The 21,815-nt window shown below is 32.1% G+C and overlaps 1 protein-coding gene and 1 long non-coding RNA gene across 2 annotated transcripts; both read left to right on the top strand.

Moving 5' to 3' along the window:
• Positions 1-2,389: 2,389 nt before the first annotated feature.
• On the top strand, positions 2,390-21,466 carry LOC124366129 (protein prenyltransferase alpha subunit repeat-containing protein 1). Its single transcript, XM_046822424.1, has 4 exons — positions 2,390-2,539; positions 6,378-6,538; positions 14,868-15,068; positions 20,013-21,466. Exons 1-4 carry the CDS (start codon positions 2,463-2,465, stop codon positions 20,807-20,809), a joined length of 1,236 nt encoding a protein of 411 aa, XP_046678380.1. The 5' UTR covers positions 2,390-2,462; the 3' UTR covers positions 20,810-21,466.
• Positions 9,044-14,690, top strand: LOC124366130. Its single transcript, XR_006922779.1, has 2 exons — positions 9,044-9,417; positions 14,575-14,690. It is a non-coding gene; the product is annotated as an uncharacterized LOC124366130 (long non-coding RNA).
• Positions 21,467-21,815: the final 349 nt, after the last annotated feature.

Here is a 21,815-nt window from a genome sequence, read left to right as displayed (position 1 = left end):
GTGTCCTCTCACTGGGAAGTAAAACTTAATCTCATTAACACTTGAATTGGACGTATACAAAAATGCAAAAGCATGTGAAGGTTGATGTTATTTTTATTCTGGGAGATGCAGCCATCACAAAATAATCTCAAGGTTTTTATACCTTCTAAGTTCATTGTTTTGAGGTGGCTATAGAGAGCTGATGAAATTTCAGTACTACCTTTCCCTGCCTGTTCTTCAGACCAAGTGTAAAAAGTGTAATTTTTACCATCTAAACTTGTTACACATAAGCTATAAAAGTTCAACTGCCTTAGATAATATGCATCTTGGATGTTTGTTTTTGGAAGATGTTGGATTTGTTGCAAATCAAAACATAAATTCATAACCGATTCATCAGTGTTTTCTTTCATGAACGAATAAAATGAGTTCGCCCTTAGCTTATAGATTCTTTTTTCAGTCATACGGTTTACACGTTCGGCAGATCCCATTGGTAAACATTTTCTGATCAAGTAGTGCACAAGTGCTACACACATCACTTGATGGAGATTTAAAGCCAATGTTGAATTCATTGACGAATAATCTCCTAAACATAGCAAAACTGACTTTGTACTGGTCATTGTTAACTACTTGGTCACTATACATTTGGTGCAACTTCTTTATACTTAATCTACAATTTAAGTACAGACGCTTAGACTTTTTTCTTCCATAGTGACTTTCACATGCCCTCAAGTTAGGAATAAAATCTCTTACTTTATTTTTCTTTTCGATACTCCTGTTACTTTTCCTATCACCACCTCGCTTATCCTCAATAGGCTCCCCAGAATAAACTTTTGCGACTAAATTGGCTAGCCTTTTTCTCCCTACTTTGGTGATAGCAAGAAAATTTTTCTTGCAAACAGGAATTCTTTTTTCATTGCTTTGAATATAGTAATTAGCTGAAAAGGCATGCTGTGAGCCTGCTGAAAGAGACTTGTTTTGGTTCGGCATGTTAGGCCTACGTCGTTTAACGTTCTTTGTAACGACTAATGAAGAAAGTATAGAATCTTGGCGAAGTTTTTCTGGTACTTTATAAAGTTTGTCCCGCAGTTTCTTTACATCATTTGGTCTAATATCAGAGCATGATAAAGTCTTAGTGGAGTGTTTGCATGGGATGTAAACATTACTACCTGATGGTGCAGAATACCGCTTACGTTTGGCTTCTTTCCTTTTCCCACCACTTGCCTGTCTCTTGCATATCCTACTATTTCCAATGCTCACTAACACACCATCCACTACTTCTTCCATTATTTTCAAAATTATAATAAAACAACATTAACTTAATCCAAAAACTTATGAAAACAGTCTAACATGACTTTAAACATTCACTATAACCTCAAATATCTGCTGGAAATAATAACAGATGACAACTGGTCATGTGACACAAGTGAGCAGCTGTGATTGGTCCACTGGAGAAACCACTAATTGAATGAACATAGGCTTTGGAGGAAACACTTTTTGATTGAGATGTCAGTTTTCTACATTTATTTTTAATAGGAGGAAGCATTTTTTGACAAACTAATTATTGAATCTCGTGAGATTCAACTTAGAGAATAGCAATCAGCCAAAAACTCACTTTTCAATTTTTTGTGAGAAATCACCTTTTGAATGTTTGCTCCTCAATTAGTTACTAGAATATTTACAGCTTGAGCAATCATTGTGGTAACCAAATTTACTAGAATTAAATAGTTTTAAATTTTCAAAATGAATACATATTTGATGTTAAGTATTTTTTTTCAACGACTTTAGACAAGATTGGTGCACATGAGGTAGGCCTGTAGCTATTCGTACAATAAAGTAAGCTGTTACTATTATTATATACAGGTACAACTTTAAAAATGTTTAAACCTGTGGGAAATCCCTTCCGTAGGTTTATTTAATGTTTATTATAAGTTTAATAGGCTGTCATATTTGCTGTCAAGTAATTTCTATATTTTTTCAAGCGGTAACACTACCAGGAGAAGATGTACAGACAAAGTTATATTTTACAATTTAATTTTTCCATAACTATGTTACAACCGATGGTAAATTTAATTGATAAATTGTTATTTTAAGTTTCGGTTATCTTAATAATATGCCAGAAAAATAAGTTAAGCCTGTTTATTACAAATGTAGGACAATACAAATATTTAATTTTATCTTTTGACGTACAAGTTTGTTTAATCGAACAAATATTAAATAGTTACATGTACTCTACCCATTATGCATGCTGGGTTATCAGCCAGTTCTTCCACATTCACCTGGTGCCGCATTATAGTATTCGAAGACGCTTCTCAATAAAAGTCTTTCTGATTTTGGTTTTTTTTTGTTGCTTTATCATGCGGATTTGTTGTTATACGCACACACCCTCGAGAAACTAAAAAAAGTAGGAGAAAGGAACAGTAGAATTAAAGGAGTAAAGGGAGGAGAGTTGAAAGCGAATTGGGTTGTTATTAACTCCAGAAATAATGGATGATTATGCATTTCCAGCAGCACAAAGAATTATTAATGATATTGCTTTGGCATTCAAAAGGGACCCTCAATTGTAAGTGAACAGTGTATAATAATCTTTTGATTTGTAGTATGATAAATTTTAGGTTATCTATTTTAGAAGTTTAATAACTTACTCTTGTATGACATTTTTATCTTGTTGAAAGATATTGAAATAATTAAACAGTTATAGATGGATGTTGGGTATTTATTTACAATACCGTGACCATGAAAAATGGACTTTTTTTCATGGGTTGGGCATTTATAGCCAAGTGTTATTATCACAGGTGCATATAAACTGGGGGGAAAGTATATCATTGTATTATATTGATGCCTTTCGGGCATTATTGCATTAAAGATGGAAAATAACCGACAAAATTTTGTCGAACAACACTTGGAGGGTTAAGGATCAGGGGCATCACGTGATCTGGGATTCGACTTTTGCAAGCTCGAGTTAATTTTTTTTCTAAAAGAGCAAGCAGTGCGCAGCACTGCGCAGCGGGCAGGCATCGTTGACAGGATTAACGTCATCATTTCAGTAAAATTGCCAGAGGTACTGTCAAAAACAGAGTTTTCAGAGGATTTCAAAAAATCGTAACTCCTTTGATTTTCGTTGCCGACGAATTTTTTCTTAACTATTGTTTTCAGGAAAAATTGTAGTTTTCAGGAAAAAAAAATGAACATACCTTTCCATGGTCACGATTTTGTAAATTGATACCGGATGTTGTAATAATAGATCATTGCTTTTGGAATATGATAGGAACAAGAACTTCAGCCTAATAGTTTACTTCAGCCACTCCACACTATTTGTCAGAATTTTAACTTAAAATAAAAAAAAAAAAATAGAGGTATAGGGGATTAGTACAATCGATATTAAAGGAAAAGGAAATGGCTTTCGCACACATTTGGTAAAAATGAATAACACCCTCAAGATAATACCTAATATTCAGTTAGGGCCTAGTTCAATGTAATCTGATGCCCAATGTTCATAGAAGTGGCATAGGCTGCAGTATAATGAACGGCCACCAACACAATTGGATGATGATTATTGAATGATATGGAATCATCGATACCTATTCATGACCATCCAAACGACTGAAAGCAACATGTCGGACCAAATAATGTAATTGATCTTTGAAATAACAATATTGACTACTTTTCAATCTTAGAAATTAATGTATAATTATTAATATTATTTACAAATTAAAATATAATATATAATTAGAATAAAACAATAACATCTACTAACCTTATTTATTGTCAAGGATAAATGTGACTGCTTGTGAAATAAAGAAGACATGTACATCTCTGTTCTTGCCTCCATTAGTCAATAACAATACACATGATTTTAATTTTGAATTTATTTCCAACCATGTTTAACTTATACTCTGAGTAAATTTTGAAAGCTGATGTCGAATTGGATTAAGTTCTAGGCTTTAAAAATGTAAATATATAAAAGCTACATATTTGTATAATAAAGGAATGAATTTGTTGTTTAAATTGTAGAAAATAACTAAATTGTATTAAACTACTCTTGAGCTCTATATTACTATTACTTCACAGGGTAGACATGTTTGATAGCATTTAAAAATGCTGAAATTGATCACCACCAATAATCATAATTTCTCGTCAATACATGTATTCTGCAAGATGATCGGCAATGCACTTACTTCTGAGACCAGTTTTTAAACATTTCTTTATAAGAACTTTTTGAGCCAATATTTGCATATTCATCCACTGTTCTTGTCGTCACTAACCTCCTCCTACATAAACGAAATAACAACAGCTAGTAATGACGCCAATAGCAACAACTGTAATGACTTCACTAGTCTAAATAAAGGAAGTTGGCAATGATTAGTTATCAATATCTGTAGGTCAAATGTTGTATTCAATAATATCGACGTTTTTATCGACAATCCTCATTCAATTTTGTTGATAACCGCTTATTATACTGTAGCCTTGGTATTCCTGGGAGCCAACTGGTCTACACAAGAAACAATAACATAATTAAAATAAAAAATGTAAAAATAAAAATTTTATTTGAAAAGAATAAGGAAATAAAAATAATGGTCAATTTACAGAATATCTAATGAGGAGGAGGATATAGATGACAATGGACACCACTTTTGTTACATAAAGAATACAAATGTAAAGTTCCATGTCTACTAAAAAGAAATAAGTTATCTTGAATATATACAATATATATTACAGATAAGTTATATGAGTTTTTCATTCTAACACAATGAAACGGAGCACTCAATACACATTTTGTCCATAGGTAAAACTAATAAACTTGTAGAAAGTAACTTCTTTGTTGTAACCAAATTCAAGGAAACTTAAATACAAAATTGCTAATTGCGATGACAAAACATAAGGAACATTTTAATGTTTAAAACTACTACACAGCAAATCTGACCAATCACAAAACAGGATGCTTACCGAGAGCGCAGAGGGAAAAACAACAATCATACTGCACCATAGAGGTAGAACCTGTTGCAATAATGAAGGTAAACAGGAAAAAACCAAATCGCTCTTGAATTATCCTTATGTGCCGTACTCCGACCTCTAAAATTCCTAGTAACTTTCACCTGAATGTTGGTATCCCGGTTATCTCCTCATTCAGAAATTCCGATTCCCCTTGTTCCTCTAGATTGATGAACTATTTGAGGTATCCTAAAATTGCAAACATGTCAGTTATTGTGCAATTATTGATCACATTCGTCTAAAAATTCTTTCTGGAAATGAAAACATACTATTTTAAGAAATGTCTAAAAGCGGTTTGAGATCATTAGATAAAGTGGCTAATTTAATCTAGAACCGAACTTCAAATAAGTAACATTTTGTTACTGTTTATGCAGTCCCAGGTAGTAGAACCCAATTGATCAACACTGATATTCAGATCAAGTTAGACCTGTATTACAGTAATGGAGGTAACTTACTCTATACCAGTTCTGTTTATTAAATATGTAAATGGTATAGGGTGAAGTGGGCTAACTGAGAACGCGGGGTAAGTGAGAACCTGAGCTTAAAAACTAGGAATAAATCATTTATCTTTTCTCGTTTCAGTTCATTCGGAAGATATTTTTTCACTCTATCGATATAATTTTTGTTTAAATTAAACAAGTTTAATATAGCATTTGTGCTAACTTACTAAACGTTTGCATAAAATCACGTACTAAGTTTAGCGAGTGATGTTTTAAATTTGTAGCTTTTTAACTGAAACATGTAGACATGTTTTAATACCTATTTGCTAAGGAAGGAATGAGGAATGCAGGTAAAACATGTAAAAAATTGTGTTTTGCCAAGCTACTTTATTATTGCTGATGTTTCACTTTCTCCATGAAAAAAATTACTGGTTTATTAAGTGAGAATGTGACAGTTAGGGCAAGTGAGATCTGGAAATTTTGAGAGTGATCAGTCCGAAGTTCAACCTTTGAAGGTTTAGTCCAAGAAATAGTTATAAAAGAAGAAAAGTCATCAACCAAGAATTGTTGTCAACCAAAGTAGCTTCTGAAAAAATTGGTGACTGGGTTTTAGTTAGGTTCAAACCTGATACATTAACATTAACTGTTAATTATTATCAGTCCTTTTGTGGATTTGACATTCAAAGTACCAATAATATATTCTCAATCTGAATTACTGAAGTTTTTATCATTGTACATCTAGGTGGATGGTATTACTAATTAAACTATACAAGCCTAAATTTTATTATGTCATATGTAAACTATTTACTCTGTAAATTATACAAGATTTGGTTCCAAACATTGTAGAATGTGATTACTTGTAAGGAGAACATGAAGATAAAAACAATGTGCTCTTTATAACTAGAAATCATTATTATGTGTCAGATACAAAATATTATTCTGATTCACGTTTTGTGGTATAATTTTAAGGAAGGAGTTCCAAACTCTACTAGTGACACTGAATGAGAACCGATCACCCGTGCACCACGAGGACCACAGTCTGGGCTTGGAGTCGTGGTGTGTACCTCATGTCTATTGCTATGCTTACAACCTGCTCATGGATATTCGGCAGCAGAAGCGAAAAAGAGAAGGTAAGTTTAGAATTTGTGAATTTTACATTCAGGGTGGGCAAAAAGTAACTTTACGACAATATTTTCTTGTAGTTACGAAATTATATATTAATAATTTGTCTGCAATTAAATGATTGTATTTAACAATGACAAAGTGTGTAAGTAAGCATCAGTATGCGTATCTCCACTGTCGTAGCGGAGCTTGATCTTGCACTGTGTATGCTAATCCTTTTCAGGATATATGGGGGGGGGGGACTCTCTGGAGTCTGTTTCTATTGTTTTTATTTGTGACATCACCCTTTTCTTTTCTTGATAAAACCCTACAGACCGTTGTCAGATACTACTAATGTGTGAGTGCTAATTCACATGGTTTAACCCATTGAATACCAACGTCTGATCTGTCGGACAGTCATACTGTATGCTTAAAAGACCAACTTCTAATTTGTTGGATGCTTAGAAAATTGACATTTAAGTAAAATAAATTTTTAAATAGTTCTCTGTGTTATTTATTAACCATTGTAACCAAGTATAAGTATGTTCTCCATTAATTATGCCCGGTTACGGATGATACACAAACAACTTTTATACTCAGTGCTTTCGTTATCAGCTCTCGCCAGCAAATGCTGACTGTGTTGCCAATAACCTGTTCCTTGTTCAGCTCCAGTTATTTACGTCTTGTTACATTGCTTTTTTGTTTGCTCGGTTTGGTTCTAGTGCTGATTTTAGTTGTTATATCTACCATTGTTGTACTTTACAATAAATATGCAAAATTTGAGTGATCTACAACAGGTTGGCTACGTTCTCTAAATTGGCGTATAAATATTCTGTAGCAAAAACATTAACAATCTTTGTATGGAAACAAAATTTTGGAAAATCATAAGTGAAAATGAAAAGTAAATTATTAATTTTGGTAAAATGGATAGTTTTTGAATTGACAAAAAACCTAATTTTACTGTTTAGGTAATTAAACAAAATTATAAATGCTGTGAACATTTAAAAATTGGACTGAAATTTGGAAATAGTGTAGCCAAATAAAAGTAGAACAAATAACACAGATAAGGCTAACTATAAGTTTAAAACAATTTTCTTTGTGAATAAGAAATATTTGTTTTTAATTTAAATTTTATTTTATATAGTTAAAAACAAAATAAAAATTCAATAACATCTTGTTGTACATTAATTAAATGACAGGAAATTTCTTAACGAATATTTCAACAATAAAATTATTGTTCCAGCTGTAAGCATTATAGTTACAATCGTATTGGTAAAACAGTAACATGCCTAAATGATAATTTTTTCATTAATACGTTCGCTACCAACCGGCACATATATGTGCCGGTAGGTCCATCAAGATATACCACCATTGTGTGAGTTGGGCACTTCTCACAGACCAGCTCAAAGTAGTGTGGTCATTACCGTATAGCCCAAGAGTACAACTTTGTTCAAATCAATTTATATATCATTTTATAGCCTTAGGCAAACGTTTAACTTGATTCCACATCCCTTTTTTTACGTTGTATACATTTTGGCTAGTGGCACATATATGTGCCGGTCGGTCTGTAGCAAAAAATTAGGCTTAGGCTAAACCTCAAATATAAACTTTTTCTAGTTGAAAGTCAAGTAAAAATTGCCATAACTGTGTTAGGACACATTTGGAAAATAATAAAAACTAGTGTTGACATGGTAGTTATGTGTATTGTACAAACTAAAACAAGATCTTTGGATAAACACTTTGGAAATAGCAGAATATGTTATTAAAAAAAACTCACACAAATGTCTCTTATTTATAACTCCATTTATGTAATGAGCTACATTTTATCTTTGACATAAAACAGTTAGGAAATAAAAATGTTTTAGGTAACACACATTTTGTTTTAGTTTTTCACTTGTGAAATTCATTGAAACACTCTGGCATGCAGAGTCCGAATTTATTGTCCTTTTCATCTGTGCAGCTGGAACATGTGAAGAAAGTTGTTTTCCGCTTTTTCTGTCTTATTCTACAAACATGACACCGTAGCCTCTTGTTCAATTTGACTGGGTCATGGCTTTTTTGACCTGAGACCTTGAACTGCACCAAGGAAGAAAAAGTGAACATACCGAGAGACCAAGCGGCACAAATATGTGCCAGACATCCCTGTAGACCGATATGAAAGAATGAAGTCGAAAGAATAGACCGATCGTTACCACAGCCTTTTATTTAATAATACTACACTGGCACAAATATGTGCCGTCGGTCCACTGGAACTGTACCGAGCGGCACAAATATGTGCCATCGGTCTATAAGAATCAAGTAGCCGGCACATATGTGTGCCAGCCGGTCCATATTAACGAAAAAGTTTTTACATTTCGGTAGCGAATGTGTTAAGTTATGAAATTAAAAAAAAAGGAATTTGCATTAATAAAGAAATTAGTAACATCAGTGATTCTAATTTTGGTGAGTGGTAAAAATAAATTCTTCATATTTATTTAACTTAAAACAAATTGTCAGAAACTTAAGTTAGTTATGTTATTGTCAATTAATTAGATTATGATATGAAAAATTGTGAATTTCAGCTGAAAGTGGCTGAAATGTTAAAGGAATTGTTTAAAAAATCAGCATGAATATTGCACAAGTAAAATAAAATGGTCAGGTGCGTTCTAACCTGTTCTCAATGACAAGACAATGCATGTTTATCATGTTAAGAGCAGTCAGGGATTGCTCAGTTGGTTTATAATTATTTGATAAGCTAGACAGAGGTCAACTTGTACTCCTACTATTGACTTAACTTGACCAAACAAAACAGGAGATCGGTCAGGTGTTTACAGGTATTTGACATGATTGTACATGGCATCACTTTAGTCAGTTCTTTGGCCAACCTGCATGCCTGATGTTGTACCTGTGTAAAATTATTGAACGAATTGTAAGTATTTTTCAATATTTTGTATTTCAAATGTATATTACTTGGTTATTTCATTTAGTTAATCAAGAAAATAAGTTTCATTTTATAAGTGCTTCTATACTTTGTGTAAATAGACAACTATGTGACCTAAAGTGTCCTAGTTTATTCGAATGTAGGTTTGTTGAAATTGGTGAAACTTAACGAAATTATTACTAATAATAAATTCCCATAAATAAAATTAGTAAGCTGTTATGTTGACTTTGTAGTAACACCAGAGCCCAGGAAGGTGAAATATGGATGATCCTAGTCTCTAGAAAATTTAGTTGTTTTATTTAAACTATTTATATTGTGTGGACAGTTTATGAGCCATTTTTAAATAAGATTTTCTTCAAAATTTCATTTGTGAATTTATTCTAGATAAGATTCTTAACAGGCAAAATTTAAAGGATTTTAGGGATTCTGACATTTAAAAATTGTAATTATTTGGGAATTTGTTTTTCTATGACCAAATTTTTTTATTCCATTAGAAAGAACAATTTTTAAAATATTTATTTTAAACTAATGAAACAACTGGCTTTAATTTTCAACAAAAAAGGATATGGGGATGCTCAAAATGCAATTATTTACAACCACATCTGTAATCATATGTAATTTTAATCATATTAAGTTTTCTTTGTTTGAAGGTTATTTTTGACGATGGAAGGATTGTGAAGGAAACAGGAATTTTCCGGACATTTGCCATCGTTCAGTGAAACAAGAAATCAGTAACACCTTCACATTAAGTTATTTTTTTTTACGATATTCATCATATTTAAGATGTATTTTTGTTTCATTGAATTATATAAAGATCACCATCATTGAACTCATTCTTGTCTATGTAGAAAATAAGTTTCATGCAAAATTTAAAGTCCACAGATGATTTTTATCCAGGTATTTTACACATGATACATTCACATTTTAGTTAAGTTTCACAGCAATGTTTGAATAATAAAAGGTCCAGTGTGGTGGACTTTGCACACTTATATTTTTTTAATTTTTACAGCTTAATTTTCTTTAATTATTATTATCTATTCATCTTTTATTTTGAAACTCCTCACTATTATTACTCAATAATAACGCAACATGTACATAATAAAACATTTATATAACATTTCTGTATATAATGTTACAAAATTAAACCATAGTTACTTAAATAAGTTTTTTTATTTATTTAAAAACATTCTTTTTGTAAAAATAAATTTATTAAAAAGAGCTTTATTTGGAATAAAATTATTAAATTTTGAACTGTAAGTGAATAAAAATCCCAACTAAAACATTTTACTACTATAATTTCTTGTGACACTAAAAACTTTAGAAAATAGGTATTGTATTTTTTCACAGAATGTAACTCTGGAATATTATAAATAACCAATATAACCGTTAATGTAACTCACTGAGGGTTAAAATACAATTATCAAACATTATTTAACTACTTCATTAATTAATTTATTACTTCAACTATAAAAGCATAAAAATTTTTCACCAAAATATTAGGGATTTACAGATTCGTGTTGAATCTTTAGAAATAACACTATCCGAATTAGACCCTCAAATAATTGTGTTAACAGAACACAATATGTCAAAAATCAAACTTGAACGCTTTAAACATAGAAAATTATATTTTAATATCAGAATATTCTCGTACTACAACTTCGGGAGGAGGTTGTAGCAATTCTCTCAAAGGAGGGTTTAAGGGGGAGGCAGCTGGTTTTTCCAACTGTTGTTGAACTTTGTCAGGACAAATTATTTGAATGTTGTTTAGCTAAATTTAAGATAGAAAAGTATAGTTTTATATTAGCAGGAGTTTATAGAACACCTCAATTTAACAATAGCGAATTTTTAGATAGATTAGACTCTCTTATAGAATTTCTTGTAGCAAAAGACAAATATTTAACCATTACAGGAGATTTTAACATTAACATGTTAAATGAATCTAAAGAGACAAAGGAACTTAAGAACATTTTTAAATCGCCATGGAATGAGTTTCTTAATTGATTTTTCCTACTAGAGTGACACCAACATGTAAATCCTGTATAGATAATTTTTTGACAAATATTAATAGAAATGAAGTTAAAGTCTCAGGAATTATAACAGCCTTATCTGACCATGATGCACAAATGCTCGAACTTCTGCAAACCCCAAAAAAAAAACTGGGAAAACATTAACTTTTGTTGGAAGACAATTTTCATTAAAATAATATGGTACTTTTTAAATCTTTATTGGAAAAAGAAGATTGGCTCCCAGTCTTTTACTCAACAGTCAATGAAAAATATTGATTGTTTTGACAGTATCTTCAGATACTATTTTAATCTTTGTTTTCCACTTACACAAATTAAAAAAGAAAATAAAAAGCACACTTGGATTACACAAGATTTAAAAGGATGAAAAAAAATGAAATAATTTGTCTTAGTAAATTGTCAAGGCTTACAAAATCTGATAATTTAAAAAATGAAGTTAAGAATAAAGTTAAACAATACAATTCAAAACTAACTAAATGTAAGAAAATTATTTTGATACCAAAATCAAAAACACAGAAAATATTAGTAAAACAACATGGCAAATTATAAATAAAGAAACAAAAAAGAATAAAAGTAAATGTGAAGGCAATCTTGTACTAAAAACTAAAGAATCATCTATTAGTGATCCATTCTCTTATTGCAATCTCCTTTAATGATTATTTTATAAATGTGACAGATGCACTGTTAAAGGATCTATCTTCAGTACAGCCAAAATATGACAAATGTGACAATCACAAACCTGGTAAACACTTTATTAAAATTTCAATGCCCGCCCTTGACTGAAAACAGAATTGATACAAATTTTTGACTCTCTCAAAAATAAATCGTCTAGTGGATATGATGGAGTTCCAGTGAAATTGATAAAATTTGTCAAACATTCCTTAAGTAAACCATTATTGCATTTAATAAATTCTTCTCTCATTACAGGCATATTTCCTGACAAATTAAAAGTTTCAAAGGTTATCCCAGTCTTCAAAAAAGGCCTCAGCAACAGATATTTAAAAATTATCGTCAATTTCAATTTTACCATCAATCTCAAAAAATTTTTGAATGAACCATGTATCATAGGTTAGTCAAACATCTAGAGGTAAATGATCTTTATGACAAGGCACAACATGGATTTCGAAAAAAATAAATCTACTATAACAGCATTGGTAGAGTTCACTGAATCTATAATAGAATCAGTTGACAAAAACGAAAATGTAACAGGAATATTCATGGATCTGTCAAAGCTTTTGATAGCATATCTCATGACATTTTACTCGAGAAATTGAAAAATTTAGGAATCAATAACATCCATCTAAGATGGTTTGAAACATATCTTTCCAATATAAAAACAGTATGTTGAGATATCCCACATAGAAAATAACAAATTACAAAAATTTCAATCTAACATCCAAAATAGTAAGAAATGGAGTACCTCAAGGATCTATTTTGGGTCCTTTATTATTTTATTTGTTACATAAGGGAAATGCCAAAGTGCCTTAGTATTCTTGAAAATAACAAAAAACCAGCTCTGTTTATTTGCAGATGACTCAAACTTAATCATTTCTGCCAAAACAGAAGCTGAATTAGAAATAACTGTGTATTTGGAACTTTTCAAAATTACAAACATTTTTCATTGACAACAAATTAGTTCTAAATACGGAGAAAACTAACTTTATTTCTTTCAGTACCAAACAAAGTAGAAAAACACTCAAGTCCCAATATCTTATTAAATGATTCCTGTTTGGGTCAAGTTCGCAATACAAAATTTCTAGGACTAATCATAGACAACAACCTTAGCTGGGATTTGCATATTGAACAGGTGATAAATCGTATCAATTCTGGAATATATGCTATTAAAAGACTGTCTTATTTATGCAGCTTATCAGCTTTAAAGATGGTCTTTCATGCCCACATTCAATCCCATATTGCATATGGAATAGGTGTGTATGGAGGAACCACAAATCAAAAATTTTAATAAAATTCTTATCTTGCAAAAAAAAGCGCTGCTGCGAATAATGTTAAAAATTGATAAGGAAGAATCAGTTAAAAATCATTTCACTGAACTAAATATTTTAACAGTGCATAGCCTTTACATTTTAGAATTGTGTGATGTATGTTAAGACTCATCAGTCCAGTTTCAAGAGTCACTGTGAAAATCATACATATAACACTAGAAATAAGAAGGAATTAGTATTACCTAAGCATAATTTGGAGTATTATAAAAAAAAACTTCTTATGCTGGAATAAAATTTTTTAAAATCAATTCCAAAAATAATATCAAGTGTTCGAGACATAAAGAAGTTCAAATCAATGTTTAAAAAAGTATTTTAATTCAAAAGGCATTTTATTCATTTGAAGAATTTTATACAATATTATGATTTTACTCATAACTATTATAGTAAACTTATTTTTAGTGACGCTATTTATTGTACTCAAAAAAGAAAAAAAAAAAAAAAAGAAAAAAAAAAAAAAAACTAAATGTGAGATAATGTGGCGGTTTTATTGCATTTACTACATACTGAACCGTAAAGTAAGTCATGTTAAACATGATAAATGGCTTAATAGTAAGATAAGACCTTTGTAATTATTATAATAGCATACATAGCTGTTGCTCACGGTTACTCATAATTATTCGCTCAAATTACTTGCACTGAGTTGTAGTGTGGCCTTACTGATTTCATATTTGGTATTGATTAAGTTCTCACTTATTACTAAGTAGAATCCCACTGATTGTCGATTAGGCTCCTACTGGTTGGAAATAATAAAATGGTAAACTCTCTCCATCATCACAAATCCTCTGTTTAACTGCAAAAAACCAGGTGTTTGTAGGCTCCAATAAGTGATTGTAGGAAATCTAACTTTTCATAGTGAGACACCCTCAAGCACTCCAATGTTAGTGATAATTATTAATAGATTATCACTCTATTTTTATCTATTTCCCATTAATTTATCAATCTAATTTAATCAATTTAATTTGTACATCTATTATCCTCTGATCCTTTACTGAGTTTGAACATCCAATTTTGCTGGGTTAGTAAATTTAGATTTCATTGCGTTGTGAAACATGCGGAGAGAGTTGACTAGCCTGGACCCTCAGTTTGAGCTGCACACATATATCAATAATCTGTTGCAGATGCTGAACACATCAACCAGTTGTTGCTGGGTGCGTTGTTGCTTAACCCAGACGTCACAGTGTTTTGGAACATGCGGAGAGAGCTGACTAGCCTGGATCCTCAGTTCGAGCTGCACACATATATCATATTTACCAGTAAATAATCTGTTGCAGATGCTGAACACATCAACCAGTTGTTGCTGGGTGCTTTGTTGCTTAACCCAGACGTCACAGTGTTTTGGAACATGCGGAGAGAGCTGACTAGCCTGGACCCTCAGTTTGAGCTGCACACATATATCAATAATCTGTTGCAGATGCTGAACACATCAACCAGTTGTTGCTGGGTGCGTTGTTGCTTAACCCAGACGTCACAGTGTTTTGGAACATGCGGAGAGAGCTGACTAGCCTGGACCCTCAGTTCGAGCTGCACTTCACATCAGTTGTACTCACGAGGAAACCAAAGAGTGGTGAAGTCTTTAACTACCGCAAGTGGCTCATCAAGAAAATGTTGGATGGTGAGTAATACTAAATATTAATGCATTTAATCCTGGAATAGTAAGCATTAATTCATTTTACAACATGTACCAGTTTTTTTGCCAGCGTACGCTGGTTTTGGATTGTCAGACCTATCCAGCCAGCTAAAACTCTTCCTACTATACCCAAATCCATGTCTCCTTTACTACTGTGATCTATTCACCGTTTACTGGATATTATCACCTAGTAGTCATATTTACAAATGCTTATTGATAACGTATTTTTACCCGTATCATACGGTTTGTTCTACAGGTATCTACGGTTTTGTTCAAGCTTTCACATACTTAGAAAAGAGACTGTTGATTTATTTTTAGAAACTTAGTTGTATAAGCTTAAGTTTTCAAGCCTTCTTAGTTGTACAAAAGTTAAACTTGTCTCTTAATTTGCCAAATATTTTGACTGCCATAGATTAAAAAGCTTGCATAATTTTACCTATTAGATAATTGAAAACAAACTATAGATAGGTGTGTATATACTATAAACTATAACATTATTTAATACTTGTTTTTTAAAACCCTTACTAAAAAATTAAAATGATGAAAGGATAAAAGGAAAGAATGCCCTCTGTCCATCTATGTGATATTTTCTTGATAGAAAGGTCCTGGAGACTTGAAACTTATTATATACATTCCTGTTGCTCCAAGGAAGAGCTCTGTTCATTAAATAGGGTTAACAGGTAAAAGAATAGTCTGTATGTGCAATAACTTTGTTGTTATGTTTTGCCGTCCTTCAATCTCAGTTTTATAATTATTTATATCTATTGCAACATTCATGTATAATTTTCTTTGCCAAAACTCAATCAAATGCTGGTAGAATAACTATTTGACATTTTCTTCACATACACTATATGACGAATAAATTAATAAAAACCGCTAAACTAAGTTGTAGTTGCAACAATGCTTTCTTCAAAACAAGTTACTATTTTTTTTTTAAGATTATATTTTGTAAAATATTATATTTCTTGCTTGAAGTTTTAGTACTTAGTATTATTCGGACACAATTATTTTTGGAAGAATTTTTCTTACTGGAATCTAAATAAAATACACTATTAGAGAAAACAGAGTTTACTTAACTTACTGTGAAAGTTACGGGCACTGTGTTCCCTATCTACTATTTGCTATTAGGTTGTACAAGTAGGTAAATATTCGTGTTCATATTATATATATACAGGGTGTATATTATGTCTGGAAACACCCAAATATATCCTTTAATAATTTAAATATAAATTTGAAACCTCTTACAATCGTGATAGAGATTGGGCATCTACTTTTTGGAACAATGTTTTGTTATGTCACACCAACGGGGGACGTCCTGCCGAGGGTATCGTGAATATTCTTAATGGAAGCCTATACCTTGTGATACATAATTTTAAAGGTAATAGCTTACTGAATTGAATGCCACAAACCGCATCTCAAAGGAATTATTCTATCAGAAAATAGAGCATTTTTAGTATTGAAAATTTACTGATGTTCAACAATGTAATTTTAACATGGTTCTTGCCACAAAATGTGTTACACTAATTTTTTAGCATTTTTTAAATGTTCAATTAAATAAAACAAAAATTTCATTTTCAAAGTTCGGCATTTAAATTTCCATTGATGAAAAAGGGTCCAACAATTTTGTTACCTAAAATTCCACACCATACGTTTAGTTTTTGTGGTTGCTGTGAATGGGACTCAGTAATCCAATGTGGGTTTTCACTAGCCCAGTAACGGCAATTGTGCCTGTTAACATTGCCATTTAGGAAAAAAGTTGCCTCATCAGAAAATAGTATGTTGGTCAGAAAATCTCTATTGTCATCACATTTGCGCATCACAAGTTCACAAAACTCAACTCTTCTGTCGTAATCATCCTCACTTAACTGTTGGACTAAATGAACTTTAAATGGTTTGTATTTATTAATTTTCAAAATCTTACTCACAGACATAGGGTGCATATCATGTTGCTGTGCAGCTTTTCTGAGCGATGTATGTGGGTCTTCAATAAATGTTTGCAAAACATCTAGTGCATGTTCTTCATCTGTTGCAGATTGTATCCTACCCGACTTTGGCCGATTACGTACACTCCCTGTCATTTCAAAACGCTCAATAGTTTTTGATATTGTTGAAACACTTATGGGATTCCTTTCTGGGAAAGTGTCATTAAACAATTTACAAACTTCCCGATAAGATCTTTGACGATCGCCATATCCTCGCATCATCAACAGAGTAATTCGTTCTCTTTCAGACAATTCCATTAAAATGCCAAATAAAAACTGAACTACTGTAATTAGATAACTTGTTGACAGCATTGCTTCAGAGACACTGATTAACTCGACAGGAATGATATGACCTTTGTCCATTTGTAATTCCCAAGCTTAGACCTGTCTAGTGAAAGCTCCATGCTCAACAAACTGAAACCTGTAGACCAGATGATTAATAACACAATAATGTTTCTCATAGGCTAGTGACCTTTGTCTCTTTAAACCTTCCTGCTGACTGGAAAACACCAAGTACAGATTCATAAGTAATCAGAGAAAGTGACTCATAAGTTTTATTCATTGTAATAAAAACTGGTAAATTTGTACTAATGAAACCAGCTTAAAAATAAATTGTTTATTTTATTTTAATTGAACATTTAAAAAATGCTAAAAAATTAGTGTAACACATTTTGTGGCAAGAACCATGTTAAAATTACATTGTTGAACATCAGTAAATTTTCAATACTAAAAATGCTCTATTTTCTGATAGAATAATTCCTTTGAGATGCGGTTTGTGGCATTCAATTCAGTAAGCTATTACCTTTAAAATTATGTATCACAAGGTATAGGCTTCCATTAAGAATATTCACGATACCCTCAGCAGGACGTCCCCCGTTGGTGTGACATAACAAAACATTGTTCCAAAAAGTAGATGCCCAATCTCTATCACGATTGTAAGAGGTTTCAAATTTATATTTAAATTATTAAAGGATATATTTGGGTGTTTCCAGACATAATATACACCCTGTATATATAAAACAAGATGACAAGTGCTCATGTGATCTGAGCTTGAATTTAGATACTATCTCAAGGGATTATTTTCTTTTTTTGTCAAAAGTGTGGGGTGGTATCAAAGGCCCCATTGAAGCCTGCACCAATGGTCAGGGGTATTTCTGATCAGTACTTTCCTGATCTCAGATAACTTGCCAGATCATCCAACGTGATCTGACATCGGAACAGTCTCCTTGATTTGAACTGTTTTTTCTCTAAAATACAACTCACAATTATTTTGTTACTAACAATTTTTAAATAAATATTTTGGCCCAACCAATGGTTTCTTGATAAATTTATTATGCATTTTGTTAGAATATTTCTTTTCCTAAAAAGACTTTTTTTACCAAATATTGTTTTTTGGATATGAAATTTGTTTTGTTTTTACCATGCTCTTTATCGTCAAAATACTTTAAAAAAATTATTTACTATAGTATTGTGGGGTCAAACAGAAAACTTTTCCTGTTAAAGATTTACAATAATATACATTTTGATCAATCTATCTTTTCTTATATTTTTTAATTTTCATGATTTGTTTATAAACCCTAACATTTTTACTAACAAAGCCATGGCATCACATAGGAAAAAAAAAAGAAAAACACAAAGATTCTCACACAACGTTTATTGGGTTCCAGCACTCAAAGTTGCACAAAAAAGTACCATATTTATTTGTAGAGATTTATTGTAACTTTGCTTAATCATGTCAGAAACTTTACATGTAAGATACTAGAACTGCATAACTGACTCAAACAAAAGAGGCGGTCAACAGGAGGGTTTAAAATATTGACTGCAGTGGATGCTCGTTAACCGCTGTCCCAGCACTCTGTATGTTGTCAGTTCATAACAAACAGCATTGGACAAAAAATAGCATTACAAATTTGGATATCATCATTTTATATGTAAACTAGCAGTTGCTCGCGGCTTTGCACGCAATTTCCCGTTGAAAAACAGTACACTATATTCACGTATTCTCTTTCTATCACATTCTAAACATTGCTGAGGTAATTTATAGTCGTTCCTTTATGAGCCTCTTGGGCGGATTATGAAGGTATGTCCATATTTCCTGCCTCTATCTTTGGTTTTTGCTAGGTGTTGATAAGTTATTCAGAAAAATTTAATTTATATGGATGAATCTCAATAAACTAATTAGGTTATAAAGAATCAAATTCAGTCTGTTAAAATTAATTTTCTGTCTAAGATATTTCCAGTATTATTCAGGAGTATGCCTTCAAGAAAATGTATCAACGAAAACCAATTTCGATCATAGTGTCTTCTTTTGGCTCTTTTCATTTACCTTTGATCTAACCAAATTCGATTACCTTATGTGCAAACATTCACGGATTTGTACAATGAGGTTGTTTTCATAATAGCATTTAATAGTATTTTCATTGCATTAAATAGTTAATTGATCATTGGTGCAATCTAAATTTAAAATTATGCAACCTGCATTACACTACTGTTCAAGCACTTTACAATAACAATTTTCTAAATTTTAAATGCAAACAATTGTTTCTGCCTCTTTGATGAACTTCAGCTGAAAGTATTAACAGCTGTTAAGTATCAATTCGCTTTGTATTACGTGTCGTAGCGCAGTCTCTCAGATCCAATATAAAACACTCCAACTACAACAACAGTTTATAAATTAATAAAAATTTAATTAAACAGACTATTTAAATAGGACCAAATTGTGAATCTAAACCATTCTCGAATCCCCTTCAACACACAAACAAAATTTCATCAAAATCGGTCCAGTTGTTTAGGAGGAGTTCAGTCACATACACACAAACACAAGAAATATTTATATATAAAGATAAAGATTTGGTGAAAATACAAATAAAGACACTATCTATTACAAAGTTATAATATTACATTGTTTGTTGTTAATGTAGTTTAATCCAACCTGGAATTCTTTCAGCATTTCCAAGTAATCCAGGATTGGTGACGTCTGAAGTCCATGTGTGTCAGATGGCTGCGGATCTCTACTCTAACAACTACTATGCCTGGAACCATCGTATCTGGTGCCTCAATCAGCTGCCTCAGGACTCTGGCTCCTACATATCCTTCCTCATAGACGAGTGGATGCAGACTCACCAGTGGGTATCAGTGCACGTGTCTGACCACAGTGGCTTCCAATACCGCCAACATCTGCTGGACCGGTTCGTTAAGTTGCCTCCCAGCGGGTTCAGTACTGTGCGCAAATGTACCGTGGACATAGAGCAGAACTCCGCCTGGTCCTTACAGATGTTCCTATCTCCGTCAGAGAGTAAACAGGACAGTCACTTGACGGAGAGCACAAAGTCAATTTTGTACGAGGCGTTAGATAAGAAGTGCGAAAAGTTGGACTCAATTCCACTCGGTATAGTTTTGTCAGAACTCTTTTTCAATACAGACTTGGTCCTCGTGTATCCCGGCCACGAAGCCATCTGGTACCATCGGAGATTCATTGTACACGTCTTCCGAGAGTGTGTTTACAATCTGGAGAGCGGTGGTGGTCAACGTAACTGTCACAAAGACAACAATGGGGTTTCGTTAGAGAAAACGAAAAAGGTGGAAAATATCGAAGACAGCCTTTTACAACGGCTAGTGAAGTTCGAAACGGTGCTGTACAGTAAATGCAGAGCAGACAAAGATAGACAAGCTAGCTACGCTGAGAAACATAGAGCTTGGTTGGCATCTATCATGAAGATAAATCTTAATCTTCCACTTAGATAGCTTGTGTAGAAAGGTGCTAAAATTATTGTGACCAAGGTTGAATTCAATAATGCTGACATTTCTATCCAATAGTGCCACTACTCTGAAGGTGGTAGTACAGTGTTTGAATTATTTGTGTACGGTTATACTAAAAAAAATAAACATGGTTAGGGGACGTTAGGGATAGAATCCGTCAATCCTTGCAGGCAGCCAGAGATTCTACTATTATTAGTGATACAGAGTATATGTATAATATCTTTGTACTAGTGAGGATATTGAGTTAAAATAATACATCACAATCAAACATTTACAAATCAACGAATAACAATATATCCAGAATATGTTTACACTAGTGAGGGTGTTTAATGCAAATCTTAAATTACTACCAAATGTTTACAAAACAACAATAAAAATGTATACATTAATAGCTAAAAATTAAAGAAATTAATATCACAGACCAGTAATCGCTATCTGAATGTTTGGCCACGAGCCATTTTTCTATACTTGTTTTAAACTTAATTAATGTAACATTCCAGGCTATTTCAGATAATCTATCAAATAGTTTTAAAATAAATTACTATTTCTGATTTTTTAAGTCTTTATATAATGTAGATCAAGTAAATATTCCTCCCTAGTCCTATAGCCATGTGATTAGTTAGCTAAACATTACGTCAATAAGTATTGCTGTTTCTGATAGTGGCATAGAGGGCCTGTGTGAGGAATGTAAATCCCAAATAGTTACATTCTTAACCTTATCAGAGGGAGATTCAATCTAAATGTGGAAATTCTCTCTTGGGGGGTATAGATCAATAAAATAATGGTGTTAGCAGGGTTGCCTACCACAAGCACCAACTCTTTCTTCCGTATTTTTCTAAGGCCTTTCCTTGACAGTTTTCACATTTAGTCATATCAAGTATTTCCCCTCTATGCCCTATCAAACAGTTTATTTCAACGAGACCAGGAAAAGAAGTTGATGATTTTATATCTGAACACATGTGTATAAAAAAATCAGTCAACATTCAAATGC

The sequence above is a fragment of the Homalodisca vitripennis genome, chromosome 7 (genome assembly GCF_021130785.1).
Source record: "Homalodisca vitripennis isolate AUS2020 chromosome 7, UT_GWSS_2.1, whole genome shotgun sequence".
Taxonomy (NCBI): Eukaryota; Metazoa; Arthropoda; class Insecta; order Hemiptera; family Cicadellidae; genus Homalodisca; species Homalodisca vitripennis.
This window is presented reverse-complemented; position numbering and strand designations above follow the sequence as displayed.

Coding starts and splice junctions, on each gene's coding strand:
- LOC124366129 (XM_046822424.1), top strand. CDS start 2,463: ATGGATGATTATGCATTTCCAGCAGCACAAAGAATTATTAATGATATT. Junction 2,540..6,377: donor TTCAAAAGGGACCCTCAATT/GTAAGTGAACAG, acceptor TATAATTTTAAG/GAAGGAGTTCCAAACTCTAC. Junction 15,069..20,012: donor CATCAAGAAAATGTTGGATG/GTGAGTAATACT, acceptor GAATTCTTTCAG/CATTTCCAAGTAATCCAGGA.